The 20245-nt window shown below is 55.6% G+C and overlaps 2 protein-coding genes across 7 annotated transcripts in view; one reads left to right on the top strand and one right to left on the bottom strand.

Moving 5' to 3' along the window:
• ZBTB4 (zinc finger and BTB domain containing 4) overlaps nt 1–9755 on the top strand; it is a 15814-nt gene extending 6059 nt beyond the window's left edge. Inside the window, 6 exon segments of the mRNA XM_021067826.1 lie at nt 3635–3704; nt 4117–4747; nt 4750–5115; nt 5118–5199; nt 5850–6130; nt 6133–9755. Of these exon segments, the coding sequence (XP_020923485.1) occupies nt 4126–4747; nt 4750–5115; nt 5118–5199; nt 5850–6130; nt 6133–7793 (3012 nt within the window). The 5' untranslated portion in view covers nt 3635–3704; nt 4117–4125 and the 3' untranslated portion in view covers nt 7794–9755.
• CHRNB1 (cholinergic receptor nicotinic beta 1 subunit) overlaps nt 1–20245 on the bottom strand; it is a 25221-nt gene extending 4976 nt beyond the window's left edge. Inside the window, exons 1-11 of one of the 6 annotated variants that reach the window (XR_001300014.2) lie at nt 20083–20234; nt 19858–19997; nt 19252–19296; nt 18642–18751; nt 18463–18571; nt 17927–18074; nt 17424–17633; nt 13793–14016; nt 13122–13303; nt 12618–12765; nt 1305–1505 (exon numbers count right to left, since the gene is read on the bottom strand). Coding sequence is in view for 3 of the 6 variants with exons in the window: in XM_003483098.4 (XP_003483146.2) it covers nt 12185–12325; nt 12618–12765; nt 13122–13303; nt 13793–14016; nt 17424–17633; nt 17927–18074; nt 18463–18571; nt 18642–18751; nt 19252–19296; nt 19858–19997; nt 20083–20143 (1518 nt within the window). In the remaining 3 variants the exon portion in view is untranslated. Of the gene's footprint in view, nt 1–894; nt 1506–9988; nt 12326–12617; nt 14017–17423; nt 17634–17926; nt 18075–18462; nt 18572–18641; nt 18752–19251; nt 19297–19502; nt 19636–19857; nt 19998–20082 lie in introns of those variants that run through there. The other 5 variants (XM_013981308.2, XM_003483098.4, XR_002337357.1 and 2 more) reach the window with 5 other exon arrangements.

Below are 20245 nucleotides of genomic sequence, written 5' to 3'. Positions count from 1 at the left end.
CAGGGCCACGCCAGCCTTGGATCTCTGTGGTTCTAAGAAGCCTTGCTAGGCTTTGTCCAAATAGCTTGGCAGTCAGCGCACAGCCATGCCTCAGGACCAGGCCCATATGGTTGTGCAGGTGGGCAGGCCTGGCCAGGGGTGGGAGATGGGGGGGTGAGTGGGGCCCAAAATCAAAGCTTTTTTTTTTTTTTTTTTTTGACTTTTTAGAGCCACACCACGGCATATGGAGGTTCCCAGGCCAGGGGTCGAATCAGAGCTGTAGCCACCAGCCTACGCCACAGCCACAGCCACACCAGATCCAAGCCGCGTCTGTGACCTACACTGCAGCTCACGGCAACGCTGGATCCTTAACCCAGGGAGCGAGGCCAAACCTGCGTCCTCATGGATACTCGTCAGATTCGCTTCTGCTGAGCCACGCTGGGAACGCCCCCAAATCAAACCTTTACTTGCTCCCCTGCACAGAACTGCTGCATCATGGAGGAAGAGGTCTTTCCTCTGTTTGTTTTTTTCTCCTTCCTCTGATTTTCACAAAGATCCTAGACGGGCTAGTGGGGGCCTCAGTGGGTGCTGCCGAAAGGAAAACACAGCTGTTTTCCTATACGCTCCACTAACAACACTTCTGACGCCAAATGTGCGGGATTTTTCCCATACTGGCCAGTTCTGACACGAGCTGCGTGTCCTCTGGTTCAATTCGGAAACGATCTGCCTGGAGAGAGCCTCAGATCCCACAGGGTCAGGGCTCAGTCCCCCAAGACTGCCCCCAGTTCAGGTACCGCTGGGCAAGGCCAGGCCTCCGGTGCTTCTCCCTGACCGGCAGGAAATCGGGCTTCCCCACGACCCCCCTCCTCAGAGGTGATCCTGTGCTAGACTGGCTCACAGAACTGAGGGAGATTCTTAGGTTTACTGGTTTATTGTATGAGAAAGGCTATGATAATACAGAGGACTAGCCAGATGAAGAGGTATCTAGCGCAAGGTCTGGAAGGGTCTGGGGAGTGTAGGAGCCTCTGTCTCCACAAAGTTGGGGTGCACCCCCCCTCAGCATGTGGATGCCTTCAGCAGCTTGAAAGCCTTCAGAACCCCACAGTCTGGGGGGTTTACGGAGGCTTCATCACACAGGCCCCATCGATCGACTATTAGCTCAGTCTCCAGATCCCCTCCCCTCCCCAGAGGTAGAATCGTGGGGGAGAGAGACGGGGCCGAAAGTTCTGTTTCTAATCATGCCTCGGTCTTTCGAGTGGCCAGCCCCCACGCAGGAGCCCACCCAGAGTCACCTCCTTAGAACAAGAGACGCTCCTATCACCCACCATATTCCAAGGGACTCAGGAGCTTGGAGATGTCAGAACCCGGGATCACAGATGAATACGGTTAACCCTTGAAGGACGTGGGGGCGCGGACACTCGATGCAGTGGAAGATCCAAGTATAGCCTTAGAGTTGACCCTCCGCATCCAAGGTTCCACCTCCTCGGGTTCAAACAACCTCAGATCCCGTAGTACTGTCGTATTTACTATTAAAAAGAAATCCACATATTAGTGGACCTGTGCAATTCAAAGCCATGTTGTTCAAGGGTCAACTTTATCTTTTATTATGTCACAGTATCACAGCTTTTTTTTTTTCCTCTTTTTTGGCTGCCCCATGGCCTATGGAGTTCCCAAGCCAGGGATCAGATCCGATCAAGCCACAGTCACCACCTAAGCCACAGCTGCTGCAGTGCTGGATCCTCAACCCACTGTGCAGGGCCAGGGATCGAACCCTCGTCCCAGCACTCAAGGCGCTGCCAATCCTGTTGCACCACAGCAGGGACTCCAAGAACACGGCCTTTGGAGCCAAACTTCCTGGGAGTAGATCCCAGCCCTGCTACTCACTGGTCATAGATCCCTGGGTATATCCTTGGTCGCGCTCTAGCACCTCGGAGCCTTGGTCTGTCCCTTTAAAATCAAGAAGCTCCTCTTTAGGGTGGTGATGAAGAGCGAATGAGGTAATGAAAAAAAAAAAAAAAAAAAAAAAAAAAAAAAAAAAAAAAAAAAAAAAAAAAAAAAAAAAAAAAAAAAAAAAATGAAAGTAAAGCACTGACTCTTGGGGGGTGTCCCTGGGGGCTGGTGGAGGGAGTGGGAGGCCTCGCTCTTTCGCCATCTTACCAACAGAACGGAACACCAGCCCACAAACCGGGCCCCTGCCCCAGGATTCTCAACCCAGCAACTGACGGGGTAGCCCCTGACCCAGGCGTGGGCCTGGCAGGCAGGGCCATTAGCCCCCCTCTGGTTGCCACCTCCCTCCTCCCTAGGCAAGGACTCAGAGTCGTCTTTTGGGAACGTGAAATGGGCTGTGGAGGGAAGGCCTTTTAGACCAGATGGTGTGAGTGATAACTGGGAAGAGAGCATTTGGGGGTTGGGAAATGTATGAGGAACTCCTGACGCAGGCCACCTCAGAGGTCACGTGTGACCCTGGGCAGGCCGGAGGCGAGGGCTCTCAGGCCTCGTGGAGGGTGGACGAGAGGGGCCGAGAGCTCTGTTCTCAGGTCAGCAGGCCTGTCTCTGTGAACGGGCCCAACCCTTATGATCAGCTCTGTGTGTCTTTGTTGAAGTTACCATATGGCTCTGGAACTCAGCTTTTCAACTGAAAAACGAGTCCCCAAAGCCACAGCTGTGCCCACAGGTGCTTCTGTGAGGTGACGGCTACAGCTAACATCTGGGTTGCCTGCTATTCCTTGTGGATGAGCCTTCCAGCAAGAGGTGAAGCAGGGGGAGTTCCCGTTGTGGCTCAGTGGGTGAAGAACCCGACATAGAGTCTGTGAGGATGCAGGTTTGATCCCTGGCCTCGCTCAGTGGGTGAAGGATCCTGTGTTGCTGTGAGCTCTGGTGTAGGTTGCAGATGCGGCCCGGATTTGACCCCTAGCCTGGGAACTTCCATATGCCTTAAGTGTGGCCCTAAAAAGCAAAAATAAAAAAAGGTCAGGCAGAGGTTTCGTTCTCCCCCCGCTTTTAAGCCAAAGTCCCAAAGCCCCCAGCTCTCAGAGTAAGGAGTGGGACCCCAGGTCCCTCACTTCCGGTCTGGTGACCTTTCCAGTGCCCTCCAGGGACTGGAGCAGGCTGGGGTGTGTGGAGGTGGTCTTCAGTGGTCCCCTGGCGCAGAGGCCAGGAACCCAGGCTAAGATTTACTGTGACGACGACGGTACTCTCCTAATTTGCATATCTAGCAGCTTGGGCCAATGAAAAAGCTCAAGCAAATCTATTTTGATATGTAAATGAGACCATGCTAATGAAAGACACCATGCAAATCTTCGATTTCCTTTAAGCCCAGAAGATTGGGCCAGAGGGACTCGAGAGTGGCCCAGCAGGCCTCCCCGCACCCTGGCCTGAACCACGGCACTGGACTGTTTGGCCGCACATTGGGATGATGCAAATCATCGTGTTCCTGGGCTTCCGGGGGCCAGCAAAACAAGGCTTGGCTCTCATCTGTGTGGCCTCCAAGCTGACGGCCTGCAGCCAAGCAAACGACCCGGCCGGCTCAGGGGAGGCTCGGGGGTCTGCAGAGCAGCTGGAGCCTCTCTGTCCCTGAGCGCTGCGCCGGCCCCCACCTCCCGGGTCCTGTCCTGCCCAGCGCCCTTCCTGAGCCGCGGTTTCTCTTTCTCCGCAGAGGGAAGAGGCCCGGCAGAAGGGACTCGCTGAGCCACCCCCGCTCTGCTCCATGTTGACTGTGCTCTCAGGTGAGCGGTGAGGGAGAGCCAGGGCCTGCGGTGGCGGCCACTGCGTCCAGGCGGGGGAGCCCCTGCCACGGTCATCAGCGTCTGAGGAGGCTTCCTCCTCCTCCCAGGGGGAGAGGGGTGCCCATCACTTACCTCGCTGGTCAGTGACTCGGAAGTTTTGGCCCCTGACCGCCATCAAGACCCGAGGTAGCCCTGGCCTCCTCCGCCCCGGAGGTCTGACGCACTGGCGTTGCACGCGGGCCAGATGTCAGGGGACTGAGGTTAACCCCTCACGGTGGTGACTAGATCTTAGCCTTCCCTGGTCTGTGACCGCCAGCCTCCAAGCCCCCCTCCAGGCTCACCTCCCTGACTTTGCAGCCCCCCACCCTCTGCCCAGCTCTGAGATCCTCCCCTGGCCTCTTCTCCTGTCCAGGCTGGCGCCATGCCCCCCCCAGCAGAGGTGACGGACCCGTCCCATGCCCCCGCCGTCCTGCGCCAGCTCAATGAGCAGCGGCTCCGGGGCCTCTTCTGTGACGTCACCCTCATAGCCGGAGACACCAAGTTCCCTGCTCACCGCAGCGTTCTGGCTGCTTCTAGTCCCTTCTTCAGAGAGGCCCTGCTCGCTTCAGCCCCACTGCCCCTCCCACCAATTACTGGGGGCTCAGCCCCCAACCCTGCTACCACCACAGCTGCCGCCTCCTCCTCCTCCTCCTCTTCCTCCTCCTCCTCTTCCTCTTCTTCCTCCTCTTCCTCCTCCTCTCCCCCTCCGGCCTCACCTCCTGCTTCATCCCCACCCCGGGTCCTGGAGCTGCCAGGGGTCCCAGCAGCTGCCTTCTCTGATGTCCTCAACTTCATCTACAGTGCCCGGCTGGCACTACCTGGCGGTGGAGGGGATGGGGCGGCCGTGGCAGAGATCGGCGCTCTGGGGCGGCGGCTGGGCATCTCCCGCCTGCAGGGCCTGGGGGAGGGAGGCGATGCCTGGATACCCCCGGCCCCAGCCCCTGTGGCCACCTCGCAGCCTGAAGAGGACAGCTTTGGGCCTGGGCCTCGGCCCGCTGGGGAGTGGAGGGTGACAGGGCTGAGGCCCAAGGCCCTGACTCACAGCCGCCCCTCTCGAGGCGACCCCTCCCCTGCCCCCGATGTGGGAAAAGCTTCATCCATCCCAAGCGGCTGCAGACCCACGAGGCACAGTGCCGGAGGGGGACCAGCGCCCGGGGGTCTGCAGGGCTCGGAGCCGGGGGCCCTGTCCCCAGTGGCCCTGCAGGAGTGGACGCCTCAGCCCTGCCCCCACCGGTGGGCTTCCGCGGTGGCCCCGAGCACGTGGTGAAGGTGGTGGGCGGCCACGTGCTGTACGTGTGCGCGGCCTGTGAGCGCTCCTACGTGACCCTGTCCAGCCTGAAGCGGCACAGCAACGTACACTCGTGGCGGAGGAAGTACCCTGCCGCTACTGCGAGAAGGTTTTCGCCCTGGCAGAGTACCGTACCAAGCACGAGGTGTGGCACACTGGGGAGCGCAGGTGAGTGACCTGGGCGGCCGGGGTTGGACGTGGGTGGGACCTTGTCCCCTCAGGGACCACACAGACAGGGGAGAGAATGGGCCTAGGACTTCATTCTGAGCTGCCTGTTCACCCGCTGGCCCGCTCCCCTGCCAGCCGTCACCCACCATCTGCCTCCCTCCAGCCCCATTTCCTTCTGCTGTTTATTAGCACCTGTAGGTGTCAGGTCCGGGCTTGGTGCTGGGCAAAAGGCCACGTGGAAAGAGCAAGTCGCCTCACGGGACGGGTCTAGGGGGAGTGCAGGCCTCTCCCGCCACAGTTACCCTGTGTATTTCCATACTGTGCCCTTCTTCATAAGCCATGTCCCCGTTCTGTCATTTGAGCTACGGAAGGAGGCTTTGTGAGTGAGGCGAGGTGATTACTCCCAGTTCACAGGTGGAACAGCTGAGGCCTGACCTCTCACAGCCAGTGGTGGGCCCTGAACTAGGACCGGTGGCCCTTCTGAGGCTGGCAGGGTGAGACAAGCAGCGTGAAAGGAGATGGAGCAGATGGCTGGGCAGTTTGAGGTCTGAGTGGAGGCAAGAGAGGTCAGGGGACACTGAGGCCCTGGCTACGAGGCCCCTGACTCAAGTGGCTCTGTTCGTGCCCTGTCCCCTGCTGTCCTGGCACAGGTACCAGTGCATCTTCTGCTGGGAGACCTTTGTCACTTACTATAACCTGAAGACCCACCAGCGAACCTTCCACGGCATTAGCCCGGGCCTCCTGGCCAGTGAGAAGACCCCCAATGGAGGCTATAAGCCCAAGCTCAATACCCTCAAGCTATACCGCCTGCTCCCCATGCGGGCGGCCAAGCGGCCCTACAAGACCTACAGCCAGGGAGCCCCCGAGGCCCCTCTCTCTCCAAGCCTCAACACACCGGCCCCCGCGGCAATGCCCGCCAGCCCACCACCCGGACCCCACCCGCCACAGAGCCCGGCCCCCCACCCTCTGTCATCACTTTTGCCCACCCTGCTCCCTCTGTCATTGTCCACGGGGGCAGCAGCGGTGGTGGAGCAGGGAGTGGGCCGGCCAGCACAGGGGGGGGCCAGGCTGCCTCAGTCATCACTTACACTGCTCCCCCACGGCCCCCCAAAAAACGTGAGTACCCACCTCCTCCCCCCGAACCTGCAGCCACGCCAACCAGCCCAGCCACCGCGGGCAGCCCAGCGACGGCCGCGGGGCCGGCCACAGCCACGGAGGAGGCCAAGGGCCGGAACCCGCGGGCCCCGAGGACTCTGACCTACACGGCCAAGCCAGCTGGCGGGCTGGGCGGGGGCGGGGGTCCCCCCGCAGGGCCGGGCCGGGGCCCCTCTCAGCTTCAGGCTCCACCTCCACTGTGTCAGATCACTGTGCGAATTGGTGAGGAGGCGATTGTCAAGCGCCGCATCTCGGAGACGGACCTGCGGCCCGGGGAGCTGAGCGGAGAGGAGATGGAGGAGAGCGAGGACGAGGACGACGAGGACGAGGACGACGAGGACGAGGACGAGGAGCAGGACGAGGAGCAGGAGTCCAAGGCGGGCGGGGAGGACCAGCTCTGGAGGCCCTACTACTACAAGCCCAAGCGCAAGGCCGGAGCCGCGGGCCCGGGCGGCGGCGGCGGGATGCCCCGGGGCCGCCGGCCGCCCCGCTGGAGACAAAAGCCGGAGCGGAGGAGCTGGGAGGAGACCCCGGCGGCCGAGGGCCCCGCGGGGCGAGCCCGCGGCGAGCGGAGGCACCGCTGCGAGGACTGTGCCCAGACCTTCGCCACCCTGAGGAAGCTGCGGAAGCACCAGGAGGCCCACGGCGGCTCGCACGGCGCCCGGGCCGGCCGGAAGCCTTCCACCCGCTTCACCTGCCCTCACTGCGCCAAGGTGTGCAAGACGGCGGCCGCCCTGAGCCGCCACGGGCAGAGGCACGCGGCCGAGCGGCCCGGGGGCGCCCCCACGCCCGTCATCGCCTACTCCAAGGGCAGCGCGGGCTCCAGACCCGGGGATGTCAAGGAGGAGGCCCCCCAAGAGATGCAGGTCTCCTCATCCAGCGGGGAGGCAGGCGGCGGGAGCGCTGCTGCTGAGGAAGCTTCCGAGACGGCCTCTCTCCAGGACCCTGTCATCTCAGGGGGTGAGGAGCCCTCTGTGGTGGCAGGAGGGGGCACCTATGCATACCCACCTGTGCAGGAGTTTCCACTGGCTCTGATTGGGAGCGGCCGGGAATCCGGCAGTGGCAGGGGAAAACCGGGCAGCGAGGGGCCAGGGGGAGCTGGGGAGGGGGACCGGATGGAGGGGATGGGGGCTGCCAAAGTCACCTTCTACCCCGAGCCCTACCCACTCGTCTACGGCCCCCAGCTCCTTGCCGCCTACCCTTACAACTTCAGCAACTTGGCCGCTCTCCCAGTGGCTCTTAACATGGTCCTACCTGATGAGAAGGGTGGGGGGGCCCTTCCCTTCCTACCAGGGGTCTTTGGCTACGCAGTCAATCCACAAGCAGCACCCCCTACCCCGCCCACCCCACCCCCTCCAACTCTTCCTCCCCCAGTCCCCCCTAAGGGAGAAGGGGAAAGAGCAGGGGTGGAAAGAACCCAGAAGGGAGATGTGGGGTGAGCTCTGGGCCCAGATCCCCCTTTCACCAGATGCCACCCTCCCTGAACCCCCGCCACTACCAGCTCCCTGGCCTCCCTGCCCCTTGGGAGCCCCTCTTGTGCAGGGACTTAGGGGCCTCTGGAGCTCAGGGGTCAGGCTGCTTTGTGTGAGATTGTAGTTTTCCCATCACCTGGGAAGGGATCGTTGGTGGTTCCTCTCTCAGTTCTCCTCCAGGGAGTGGCCTCCACGAGGGGCAGGGCCAGCTCCCATCCCTTCTCCAGCCCTTGGGGCAACTGAGCAATATACTTACATGACTCTCTACTCACGGCCCCCACCAGCTCTGAATGTCTAACCCTCCCCACCCCCACCCCCACCCCCCCACCCCCGATTCGTAAACCCAGGGGGAAACCATCTCTCTCAGCTAATGATCCCCCGCATTCTGAAGCTTTCTCTAAGCCCTTGCCCAGATGCTTCCTAGCACATTCCATTCTTTGTGGCCCAGGGCCTGGACCAGACCATTGTGATACCTGACACCCACCCAGCCGGGAGCGAGGCTTGGGATTCCGTTCTTCCAAGGGTGGGTTCCCGCATCCCTGTCTCCTTCCCGTTAAGATGCCATGCCTTTCTTGGCTTCCATGCCTTTGGATCTTCCATACTCCTCCTTATACTCCTAGACTCTGGAGAGGGCCTCTTCCAGTCCAGGTCAAGGAGGTGCTGGGGGGGAGGGCTACCTGACTGTCCCATGGCTGAGTACTTTCCTGGCCCAGGGCAGCATTAATCTCGGCCCTACCTTGACCCCCAAATCTAGTGAGCCCCAGACTCTTCCAAGGCAAAAGAGGTGGGCAGATGGCACCTCTACCTGCCTCTACATATGGCCTCTTCTAGGCTAAGCCAGATTTGGGGGCCAGGAGGGAGGAGCTCTGTGTGGGATGGGGAAGGGAATCTACTTTCTCCCTGTATTTTTCCCGATGGTTTCTCCCAGACTAGACCAAATAGCCAGAAAAATGATGGGGGTTGGATGGGTAGGTAAGCCCAAGATTTGCACATGACCTCCCATCCCTACCTTTACCCCCATCTTCCCCAGTTATCACCTCCCTCACCAATCACTCCAGATGGTTTCGGGGGAACCATGCTACTCCCTTGGTGGGCTTTGGGGTATTCCCACCAACTGTCCCTCCAAAATAGCACCTTACACCCCTTCTTTGACTCAGTTCCCACACCCAAAGATCCCAGCCTAAGGATGGGGTGCAGGGACCTTATAAGTCCCTAATCCCTAATTTGCACTAGTTAACCCTGGTCAGGGGTCCCTATGTTTCCTTCCAGTGGGGGAGCTGAAGAAATGTCTGCTCCTCACTCTCTTGGATAACTGGGCCTCCCCACGCTGTGATTGGATGAACATTGCCCATCCGCCCACCTCCCCTCAAACACACAAAAACAAAAAGCTCACAAGGGGAGAGCCGGTTCAGGGGAGCAAATCTGATCAATGGGAATTAGAGGAGTGCAGTTTAAAAAGGGGAAAAGTTGTTGCCCTCACCACGGCAGCCTTTTTCCCAGCTACTGTTTCTGGGGCCAAGATGGCTGCCCTCTCGACCGAGGCTGACGGGGCAAGATCATGGCTTTTGGAGGGAGGTGGTTTGGGCCGAGGGGCAGGAGCCTCCTCCTGCCTGCCCTCCCCCTCCCAGAGGATGGAAAGGGGAGGTTTTTCGACAGGCTCCCTGAATGTTAACCACGGGGGAGTGTCACTCCTTCACTCCTCCTCTGTCTCTTTGCACTTTTCTTGGTCTTGGCCACAGTCCGAGTGAAGAGTTTCCTACTGAATGTACTGAGTTCCAATTTTTAAGGGGGAGAAAAGTTTAAAACAGGGAAAAAATGAAAAAAAAAAATCACTAAAAAAAAAATTCCCACAAATCTTGTTTCTGGCACTTTAGAAAAACTGCGAAAAAAAACGTACATAATAAAGAATACTATATATATATATCTCTACACACAAATTATATATATATATATATACATATATATATATACACAGCGGAACCACGAGAGAGACTGAGGAAGGCCTTGGAGGCAAAGGGCAGATGCGATGACAGTTCCCCTGTATCCTTAACCTGCACTCCTCGAGGCAGAGGCACAGGAGGTGGAAGGAGTTGAGGATGGACCGGGGAATCTGAATTTCAGAACAGGTCAAAATTGTAAAACCATGGACATTTTGGGAGAACTGAGATTGTAGACATTTATTTTTTTGAAACTATGATTTAGGAAAATAGTTCCCAGAATTTGGTGGTTCTGGGCAACAAAGGAGATTGTGGCGAAATAGAGATTAAAATATATGTATCTGAGCTGGGGAACTTGAATATTGTGAATTTCAGATGTTGGAAATTGGGGATTTTGCAATTTCGTCTTTTGAAATCTATCAAGTCTTGTCAGCTTGTGCCCTCTTTCCCCATGTTCCCTGGGAAGAAGGGTGACGGTGGAGTGGGAAAGCCACTGGTTCTGTGCCACAGCACGCAAGATTTAGAATTCTACAGACTCTAGCTCTATACGTAGTGAGGACCCAGATTTAGAGAAACTGACCAATATTTATCTCCGCATTTGTGTGTGTGTCCAACTCTCTAGGCCAATAAACCAACAAGACAAACAAACTGTGCTCCGCAGTGGGATGCCAGGTGCAATTATTGGCGTGGTTGGTGGGGCTGGCTGGACAGGGACACGCTACCCTTGTCCCACAGGGATCCCTGAGGGTCGAAGCCCTGTTCTCCCTCTTAGGACGACAACTTCCAGCCACTGAGTAGGTGTGAGAGCTTGTCGACCCAAGGGTCTTTACAGTAATTGCTGCAGCTGACTTTACTCTGACCTCCAGGCAGAAACGTTAACCCAGTCCAGTTCACACAGCCTGCTGGGCACTGCGAGATCTTCATGTCCCTGAAAGGCTCTGCCTTCAACCAGGGCCAAATTGAAAGAAAACTGAGGCACAAAATGTGTGATGGCCATAAGAGACACCAATACCCTTTTGGGTTTTCTTGGCTGTAGCAGCTTAACGTGGGGGCTCAGTGCCCCAGAACCAGAGAACTGAGATCTCTGGGCTGCAGCGGTGAAAGTGCCGAATCCTAACCACTAGACCACCAGAGAACTCCCCCCACCAACAGCCTTTTCTTGTTCCACTGCTAGCCTCCCAGGGGCTTCATTTCCTTGCCTCCCCTCCCCTCCCCTGTATTTTGTCTAGTGTTACGCAGGGGTCTGCATGTAACATGAGTGAAGCTAGTGAGGGTGGGGGCTTTGATGAATTCTGGTACAAATACCTTGACCAGAGTGGGCAGCCGCTAATCAGCTCTAGCAGGGGGCTGCCAAAAGGGGAATCAGAGCTGGTGTTTCTGTAGTTCTGAAAAATCTTCCAGAGAAGCCAGAAATCCAAATTTCTCCAAGAAATATCCACATTTTAAAAGCAGCAAACCAAGTCAAATTGAACATTCTGCCGGTCAACAGTATGGACCAAACAAAACACACCAGTTTGCAACCTCTGATGCATACCGCGCGATGCTTTTGGGAAGTTGGAGCTGCGCCCACAGCATACAGAAATCCCCAGACCAGGAATCAAACCCACGCCACGGCCAGCAACTGGAGCCACAGCAGTGACAACGCTGGATCCTTAATCCACTGTGCCACCAGGGAACTCCTTCATGATGCTTTTGTTTCCCATCTTCTCAAATGATCCTCAGACTAGGGGGCAGATACTATTATGAGCTTCATTTTATAGGTGGGAAAACTGAGGCACGGCAGTTTAGTAACTTGTCCAAAGTTTGAGTACCAAAGCTGGAACCTGAAGCTTATAAAGTGAGCTTTTTGTATCCTCATTACAAACGCACCCTTTAAAAAAACAACCTTTTTTTCATCCTAAAGATAATGCTTATTACAAAATACAACAAACTACAGAATCGTAAAAACAAAGAAAAAAATGACCACTTGTCCCAACATGCAAACATAAACTCTACTACTTAGTGTATCTCCTTATAGGAAAAGAAATGTCCCTATTCATACGGCCAATGTGAAGCACCTACTATATAGGTTAAGACTTGCGCTAGGTGCTGGAGATATTACAGTGAATGAGACATAGGTCCTGCCCTCAGAAGGCTTACAGTCTAGTTCTTGCTCTTTGTTCCACGCACCGCGAACCCAGATGTAAATATTCAAAGGAGCTTCTTCAAGAAGCTAAAGAGTAAACGACCAGATAGTGCGTTTCAAGTGGGCCCCAGCCCCCCATCTGTCCAGTCCCACTTAGGCTTCCTCCCTAGAAACGAACTAATGAGAAGCCTGGATTTCTACTGAAGGAGTTAGGATGCAAAAAGGGCTAGGACTTGAGAGTACTGCCCGACTCTCAATTCAGCTGGCCAAGGACCTGAGTCTCGGCCCTCGCAGCCTCAGGGAAAGGGGTCGGCAGGTGGCAAGTGGTATGTGGCATCCAGAAAGATGACGAGGGTCCCGACGCTCGTGAAGATGATGAAGGTCCACAGGAAGAGGCGGTCCACTACCATGGCCACAAATTGCCAATCCTCCTTCAGCTGGGGGATGGCAAAGGAAACTCTTCCTGAGCTCCAGACCCCCAGGGAAGGCCGCCTCCAAGGCCCTGTACCCCACCCTGTACCACAGCTTTGAGGGAAGCGCGGGCTGCAGAAGAGCGGAGAGCGAAACCTCCTGCTTTGGACGGAAGGTACCGTCCGCGGGAGCAGGGGGAGGACCGAGTGAGGCCAACTTCCAATCAGAAATAAAACCGAGGGCTAGGGGCGGGGCCTGAGTTCGAGTGTGGACGCAAGACCCCCCCTCCAGGCCCTGCTCTACCCTCTTTGGACTTACCGCGTCGTGGTCCTCCTGTTCCTGCAGCTGTCGAGCGATGTAGCTGATCGAGGAAACGACCTCCCGCAGCTCGGGAGGCAGGCCCACAGCCCGGTTTGGACCATCGACAAATCGCCGCGGGTCCGGGGCAGATAGTTCAGGCTGGAATCTGGAAGAGGGCGGGACGGCTTGGCCACGCCCCGGGCGCAGACTCGTCCAGCGCGGGTGCTCAAGGCCCCGCCCCAACTCCCTCCTCCAATGCCCGTCCGGCTTTCAAAACCTGAGAGGACCCTTCGGGCTCTCGCCCGATAACCGCGACCTCGCTAGCCTTCCGCAATTCCACCTATCCCCTTAAGCTTTAGTTACCACCTCTCCGCAAAGTGGGCAACAGAAGAACTACTACAACTCCCATGATGCTCAACCACAGTATCCTCCAGGAGCTTAGGCCGCCTGCCTCCGCACGATCTTCTGGGAATTGTAGTTCTCCCTCTCCCTTCTAGGTGAGCGATGGGGAGTGGATACTACCTGTTGGGTTTGGGGAAGAGAAAATCATTTGGCGGCTTGCGGATGAAATATTCATCGGTTCCCCGACCCCAGCCACTTCCTGGAGAATCCCTGAGGGCTACAGGAGGTGGTTCCGGCATCTGGTCTCTCTCAGGTTTGGGCCTCTTCAGGCCCAGGTACAGAGGGAGTTTAAGGATGAAGATCTGCAGAGCAGAAGAAAAGGCGTGTTGGAGGGGCTCTCATGCTGTCAGACCCAAAGGGAAGCCGCCAACCACCCGACTCCACATGTCCATTCCTGTGCATGCCAGCATCCGGCCCACGGATGAAATGCAACCACAGCCCAAGAGTTCTGAAGTGGGTTGGGAGGCATCCTGACTGCAAAGGAACTTCTGAGGGCTTCCACCCTGACAGTACCTAACCCTGAGAATGCTTCCCTGGGACCCACGATGGGCAGTATTAATGAAGAGAGTCTGGGATCTATGCAATGATAATAATGGGAGGATAAAATTAATGGTGCAACATTTCAACACCCAAAGGCCTTGGCACTTTGACACTCTACCAGGAGTTGTAGACTCTCCCTCAGATCCTTGAAAGGGAAGGTGGACGTTGGTGGGAGGGAGGAGCGATACCTGGACAGAAAGCCAAATGCTAGGATGGAGAGTTAACACACAGGTTGGAGTCGATTTTCTCACCTGACGGACCCAAAGGGGCATTTGGTGGGTGTGGGGTGAGCGATGGTGCAGGTTGAGGACTACGACGCTAAGGATGACTGAGAAGGTGACGAGGACCATGGTAAACATGAGGTACTTGATGATGATGGGGACAGACAGGGAGGTCTCAGGCACTTTGTCTGCCAGCAGCAGCAGGAACACAGTGAGCGTCAGCAGGGCAAAGATCGAGAGCCCCATCTTCTCTCCTTGGGGGACAGAGGGGAAGGATTAGGTTTTGCTGTAAGGCAATCTCCGTGGCATCATCAGTGACCATGCTGCCAGCCCACTTCAAGGACAGGCTTTTGGGGAGTTCCCATCGTGGCACAGTGGTTAACGAATCTGACTAGGAACCATGAAGTTGTGGGTTCCATCCCTGGCCTTGCTCAGTGGGTTAAGGATCCAGCATTGCCGTGAGCTGTGGTGTAAGTCGAAGACTCGGGCTCAGATCCTGAGTTGCAGCGGCTGTGGTGTAGGCCGGAGGCTATAGCTCCGATTAGACCCCTAGCCTGGGAACCTCCATGTGCCGAGGGAGTGGCCTAGAAAAAAGGCAAAAAGACAAAAAAAAAAAAAAAAAAAAAAATAGGACAGGCTTTTGGAAGGGCCAACTGCAAGTCATGCAAATGACTCCTACATTTATAGCTTCGACCTGAACTTATGCCCCAAAACGCCAGACTTGCATCCACCTGCCTACCTAGCCTCTCCATTTGGGCATCCAATAGACACCTCAAAATTAATCTTCCAAAATTTAATTCCCTCACCACCATCTCCGCCTATAGGCTTCTCCATTTCACAAATGATAACTCCACTTTCCTGTGGCTCAGGCCAAAAACCTTTGAGTCCTTCTCAGCTCTCCTCTCTCTTATCCCATATCCAATCCATACCAAACCCTCTTGGCTCTACCTTCACAATGTATCCTGAAACTGGAGTTCCCACCATGGTGCATCGGAAACGAATCCGACTAGGAACCTTGCTCAGTGGGTTAGGAACCCGGCGTTGCCGGGAGCTGTGGTGTAGGTTGCAGACGCGGCTCGGATCCCACGTGGCTGTGGCTATGGCTGTGGCATAGGCTGGCAGCTAGAGCTCCAATTTGACCCCTAGCCTGGGAACCTCTATATGCCACAGCTGCAGCCCTAAAAAGACAAAAGACAAAAAAAAAAAAAAAAAATGTATCCTGAAACTGATGACTTGTCACATCTACCACGACATCCTGGTACAAGCCACCATTACCTCAGGTCTGAGTTATGACAAAGGTTTTCTCTTGGCTTCATCCTTTGCCCCCCTGCTGACTGTTCTCAACAGAGCAGCCAGCTTGATGCTGTTAAAATGTAAATCAGATCATATCCCTCTTCTTCTCAAAACCTTCCAGTGACTTTCCATTCCCTTTAGCATAAACGCTGAAGCTCTTACTACCACAGTCTGCCAGCCTTCCCATCAGCTCTTTGACTTCATCAGGGGTTTTCTCTCCTGCTTACTTCATTCAGTTCCACTGGCTCTTTCTCAAATATGCAAGGCACACTCCCACCCCAGAGCCTTTGTACACACTGCTAACTCCTCCTAGTGGTTTTTCACCCCAGACATCTACCAGGCTCATTCTCTCACTTCCTTTAAGTCTTTGTTCAAATATTGATCGAGTATTCCCTTTTTCGTGAGGCATTCACTGACCATCCTATTGTTAAATTGCAACCCCTGCTCCCATTCTCATCCTCCCCTAATCCTTCGCCAACTTCACTTTTCCTTTTTAGGACTTTCCCTCTTCTAATATACTATCTGACGGATTTATTTATTCATTTTGGTGTTTTGGTCTTTTTTTTTCCTAGGGCCGCACACACGGCATATGGAAGTTCCCAGGCTAGGGGTCAAACCGGAGCCAGAGCCGCCAGCCTACACCACAGCCACAGCCATGCCGGACCCGAGCCGCGTCTGCGACCTACACCACAGCTCAGGGCAACACTGGATCCTTCACCCACTGAGCGAGGCCAGGGATCGAACCCGCAACCTCATGGTTCCTAGTTGGATTCATTAACCGCTGAGCCACGACGGGAACTCCTAATGGCTTTATTTATTATGTTTACTGACTGTCTCCCCCACTAGAATGCACTAGAGTGTAAACTCCATGAGAGCAGGGAGTTCTTTCTCTTTCATTCACTGATGTATTCCCAGTGTCTTGAATATTATAGATGCTTGACAGATAATTGCTGCCTGAATGAATGGGCCAACCCCTGTAGCAGGAACCAGATAGCAATTTGAAGGATCTAATAATGAAACAAAGTACATAAGAATATGCCCGGTGGCTGCTTATTCCTGTGACCCGCAACAGGCACTGCGAACTTCATGGAAGGTATTGAAATAAATAACTTTTATGATCTCTTCTACTTTAGTCCTATAATATTGGGTTCCAAGTTTTGCCAGGCTCCAGAAGAAAGCAGTTACGTGTGGAAGTGTGTTCTATAACTTCCTCCCTCTCCTTCCTGAGACAGACAGAGGACTGGATTCCAGCGAGAAGGAAAGCATATTTTGAATACCAGAGTTTAGGATATCAGTCTCTGAATCAGACTGGGAGGTTGGAATAGCAACACTTCCTCTCTCTACTATGTAATGTCAGGCGAATGACTTAAACTTTCTTAGCTTCTTTATCCTCCTCTGCAAAACGGGAAGACAGTTCAGCACTTACCTCATAGAGTTGTGAAGATTAGAATTGAGTTAATATGTGTAACATATTATTTGCATTATCTTTTTTTTTTTTTTGTCTTTTTAGGGCTGCACCTGCGGCATATGGAGGTTCCCAGGCTAGGGGTCCAATCAGAGCTACAGCTGCCAGCCTACGCCAGAGCCACAGCAACACCAGCTCCGGGCCACGTCTTCAACCCACACCACAGCTCGCGGCAACACCGGGGCCCTAACCCACGGAGTGAGGCCAGGGATTGAACCTGCAACCTCATGGTTCCTAGTCAGATTCATTTCTGATGCGCCACGACGGGAACTCCTACTGTATTATCTTATAACAAGTGTTCAAAATTAGCAAAGACAATACCTACAATTGCACAAAATTTACAGAGTACTAGGCATAGTTCTATTAACTCAGTTAATCCTCAAAATAATCCTATGCAGTAGGGACAATGACTGTCCTATTTCCAGATCAGGAAACTGGAAGTTGCCCAAGGTTACTCTGCGAACACATCACGCTGTCTTCCAAAGAAATGTTGGCTCTTATTTCCAAGGGAGATAGGAGGTTAAAGGACTAGCTGGCGACAGCAGCGGGGGAGGGAGGAGGTCAGAATGGGGAAGCGAGAGGAAGGGTTATCTAAGCCTGGGAGTTGGCTGGCCAGAGCTCTGGGGGTTCCAAGGATGAGCTGCTGGGATTCTTAAGGGAAGAGTTCAGAAGTTACTGGGTGCAGAGAAGTGAGCGGCAGAGGGGAGGCAGAGCCTGAGGCTAGAGGGAAAACCTGGAGGCAGACACATAGGCTCTGCTTGAAGGGAAAAGCTGGGTGAGACCATTGATGGACAATGCAGGATGGCTTGAGTTGGCACGAAAACCTTGCCTGTATTACAGGGGAAGCGGACGAAGCTGAACTCTTGGTGAGAAGCAGTGGGGGGGCCCCTTCCCCCCCCTTACCTGCATCTGGTGGCAGGTAGAAGACGAAGATGGCCAGGATGGTGATGAGGATGCATGGGGCAATGACGTTGACCAGGTAGAAGAGAGGCTTCCGGCGAATGATGAGGTAGAAGGTGACTTCTTCCCGCCGTCCTTCCCCTCCTCCCCTAGGATCTGCTGGAGGCTGGATTAGCCGAGAAGGCTTGTGGATAATCTCCCATTGGCCATTCTCTTGGAGACGGGGCGGGGGGGGGGGGGAAGAAGAGCAAAAGGGGATACAGATGTGGGACTTTTCTCTGTGGTGCCAGATATGGCTTTCTCTGCCACCTCCTAGAGCAGAGGGGATAAAAGTGGCTGGAAAACCCCTCTCTAATAAACTCGAACAAGTCTCAATTTCCATATCCACAGAATATAGTCCTACCTGACATGCCGACCCCATAGGGACTCACTAATGGGCTACACTCATCAGCCTGTTAGAAGCTGAAAATTATAAACCCATGGGCATGGGAGCCAGGTCTACTCACCAATGAAGGTCCCTTCATGAATGTGCACTTCCTGCCGCTCCTGCCCGTCGGGACCCAAGCCGGTCTGCAGGCTGACCTCCGAGCTGTCATAGCTGTAGGAACTGAACACCATGGTGCAGTTCTGCCAGTCAAAGGGGAAGTAGGTGACCTGGATGGAGCGGGGAGTCACTAGAGCGGCCAGAGGTCTAGGTCAGGGCTGGAGGAGGGGGGAAGGTCACAGGGTAGATAAGAGATCAGAGGATCTGGGGCACCTGGGAGATAGGGACCACCAGGGGCGGTGACAAAGAAGCAGGGTCACAGAGGAATCGGAAGGTTATTTGAAGAGCCCATGGACAAAGGAAGGGGTCCCTGAGGAAGAATGGAAGTCAATGAAAGTGAACGGAGAAGAGGAAACTAACAGAAAATCAGGAGGGCAAGAGCGACGTGAGGGTCCTCAGGGATATTGGAGGAGGGATGGGAGTCTGGGGAGTCAGGCTGTCAGAGAAAAAGCAGGCTTTCTCGGAGTGCCTTGAGCTTGCCAGGCAGAGCCCGGAGACCTGGATGCTGCAGCTGCTTCGATAGATGCCCGGGGGCCGCCAGCGCACGGAGCCGTCGGAGGACACCACGACGTTGATGTCCAGAGCCACGTCAAAATTTCCGTCATTGCTGCAAGGAAAGAATCTTCACATCTGAAACCTGGCCCTGCCGGGCCTCCCAGACTTGGGAAACGTCTTACTTGTTGAGGAGCACCACGTCTGGTAGCCACACGGAGCCAGCGGTGATGCGGAGTGAATCGATGCCCTCGTGCTCCGCAGGGTCCCAGCTCAGCCTGTAGTCAGTCCACTCCTAAGGAAGCAGAGGCTGAGGGGCTGTCTGGGGCTGGAGGCTGGGGGGAGCCTTGGAATGTGCGAAGGACGCCCGAGAAGGGAGGGCCAGGGAGGGGAGCAGCGCAGGCATGGTTCTACAGGCCCGGGGCTCTGATGCTGGCTCCACCTGCACTCTTTGGGACCCTGTCTGTTGCTTTTCCCTTCCCTCTCATTGGGCCCCAATTTTTCATTCTGTAAATGTGATGGAGTTGCCCTGGCTCGCCTCCAACACAGTGGTTTTCAAACTGCATTAGCGGCCCTTGAATGGGTTGGGAGTAAAAGGACCCCAAAGCAGGGTTAAAAAATAAAATAATGAAAAAATGCATGGAGTGCACCGCCCGTCATACAAATAGGTATTGTTTCCTGAAACTTCATTTTCAGGTATAAATGTGATGCAAAAAATGTTCTCACTGGCGGGGAGATTCGAGGAAATTGTAAAGGCAGCAGGACACCCTCTCCCACCCTACGGGATGTCCGTACCAAATCTAAGTAGACCTTCGTGCTCATCTCCTCATCCTTCTCGTTCTAGAAGGGAAAAGTTTAAAGGGTAGATGTGATGTATTTGCAGAGAAATAAGGGGCTCAGTGGGTCAAACTCCCCCTGGAAACTCCCTCTTTTTCTGAATCCCACCCTCTTGGGTCCAAGGCCCGCCTCCCATAAGCTGTGTTAGTTTAGGCCCCGCCTCTATCTCGCGGACTTCCTGTGGTCCTACCGCCAGCCAGTTCACCTACCAGTTCTCACACCCGCCGGCCTGAGTCTCCCCCCGCTGTTGTTTATGGACCCTGTCCGGCACAAGCTCCGCCCCAGCCTGTGACCCCGCCTCAAGGTCCGCCCTCTGGCCCGTCCCTCGGCCCGAGCTCCGGGATCACCACCCTACCGGCTCTACCCCGACCCTTCCTGCAGCCACGCCCACAGCTTGTCCATTGGTCCGATTTCAACCCAATCGCCGCTAAGGGCCAGTCCGTCTCCCAGCCTGGCCTCGCCCCAGGCCCCGCCCCCAGCCATCCTTGGATTCCCACCCCGCCTAAAGCCACGCCCCCCAGCCGGCCAGTGGGCCAGACCTCAACTCCCCGCGTGCGCCCTCACCAGGCTGATGAGTTGCGCCAGGCTGAGACCAATGCTGACCCCGACGCGGTCTCCCACCTCCCGCGCCGGGCGCACGGAGCTATCATAGCCCGAGAAAAGTTTCTCGCGGAGTCGGCCCTCCGCCTCCGAGCCGAGGGCTCCTGGAGGAGGAGAGCACGAAGTGAGGCCTTGGTACCGGGCCACGACCTCTGGCCCTGTCACTGCCCCTCTGAGGCCCAGACTTACCCGGGGCAAGCGGCGCCCCCACCGCCCCCAGCAGCAGCACCAGAAGCGCCCCTGGGGTCATAGCCAGCCCGCCTTACTCAGTGAGTTCGCTGGATGAGCCGCTGAGACAACCAGTGCAGGGGAAGTGACGAGGCGCCCAGGAATGTGCACCTGTTATTGGGGG

Source organism: Sus scrofa, chromosome 12, assembly GCF_000003025.6.
Source record: "Sus scrofa isolate TJ Tabasco breed Duroc chromosome 12, Sscrofa11.1, whole genome shotgun sequence".
NCBI classification, from domain to species: Eukaryota; Metazoa; Chordata; class Mammalia; order Artiodactyla; family Suidae; genus Sus; species Sus scrofa.
This window is presented reverse-complemented; position numbering and strand designations above follow the sequence as displayed.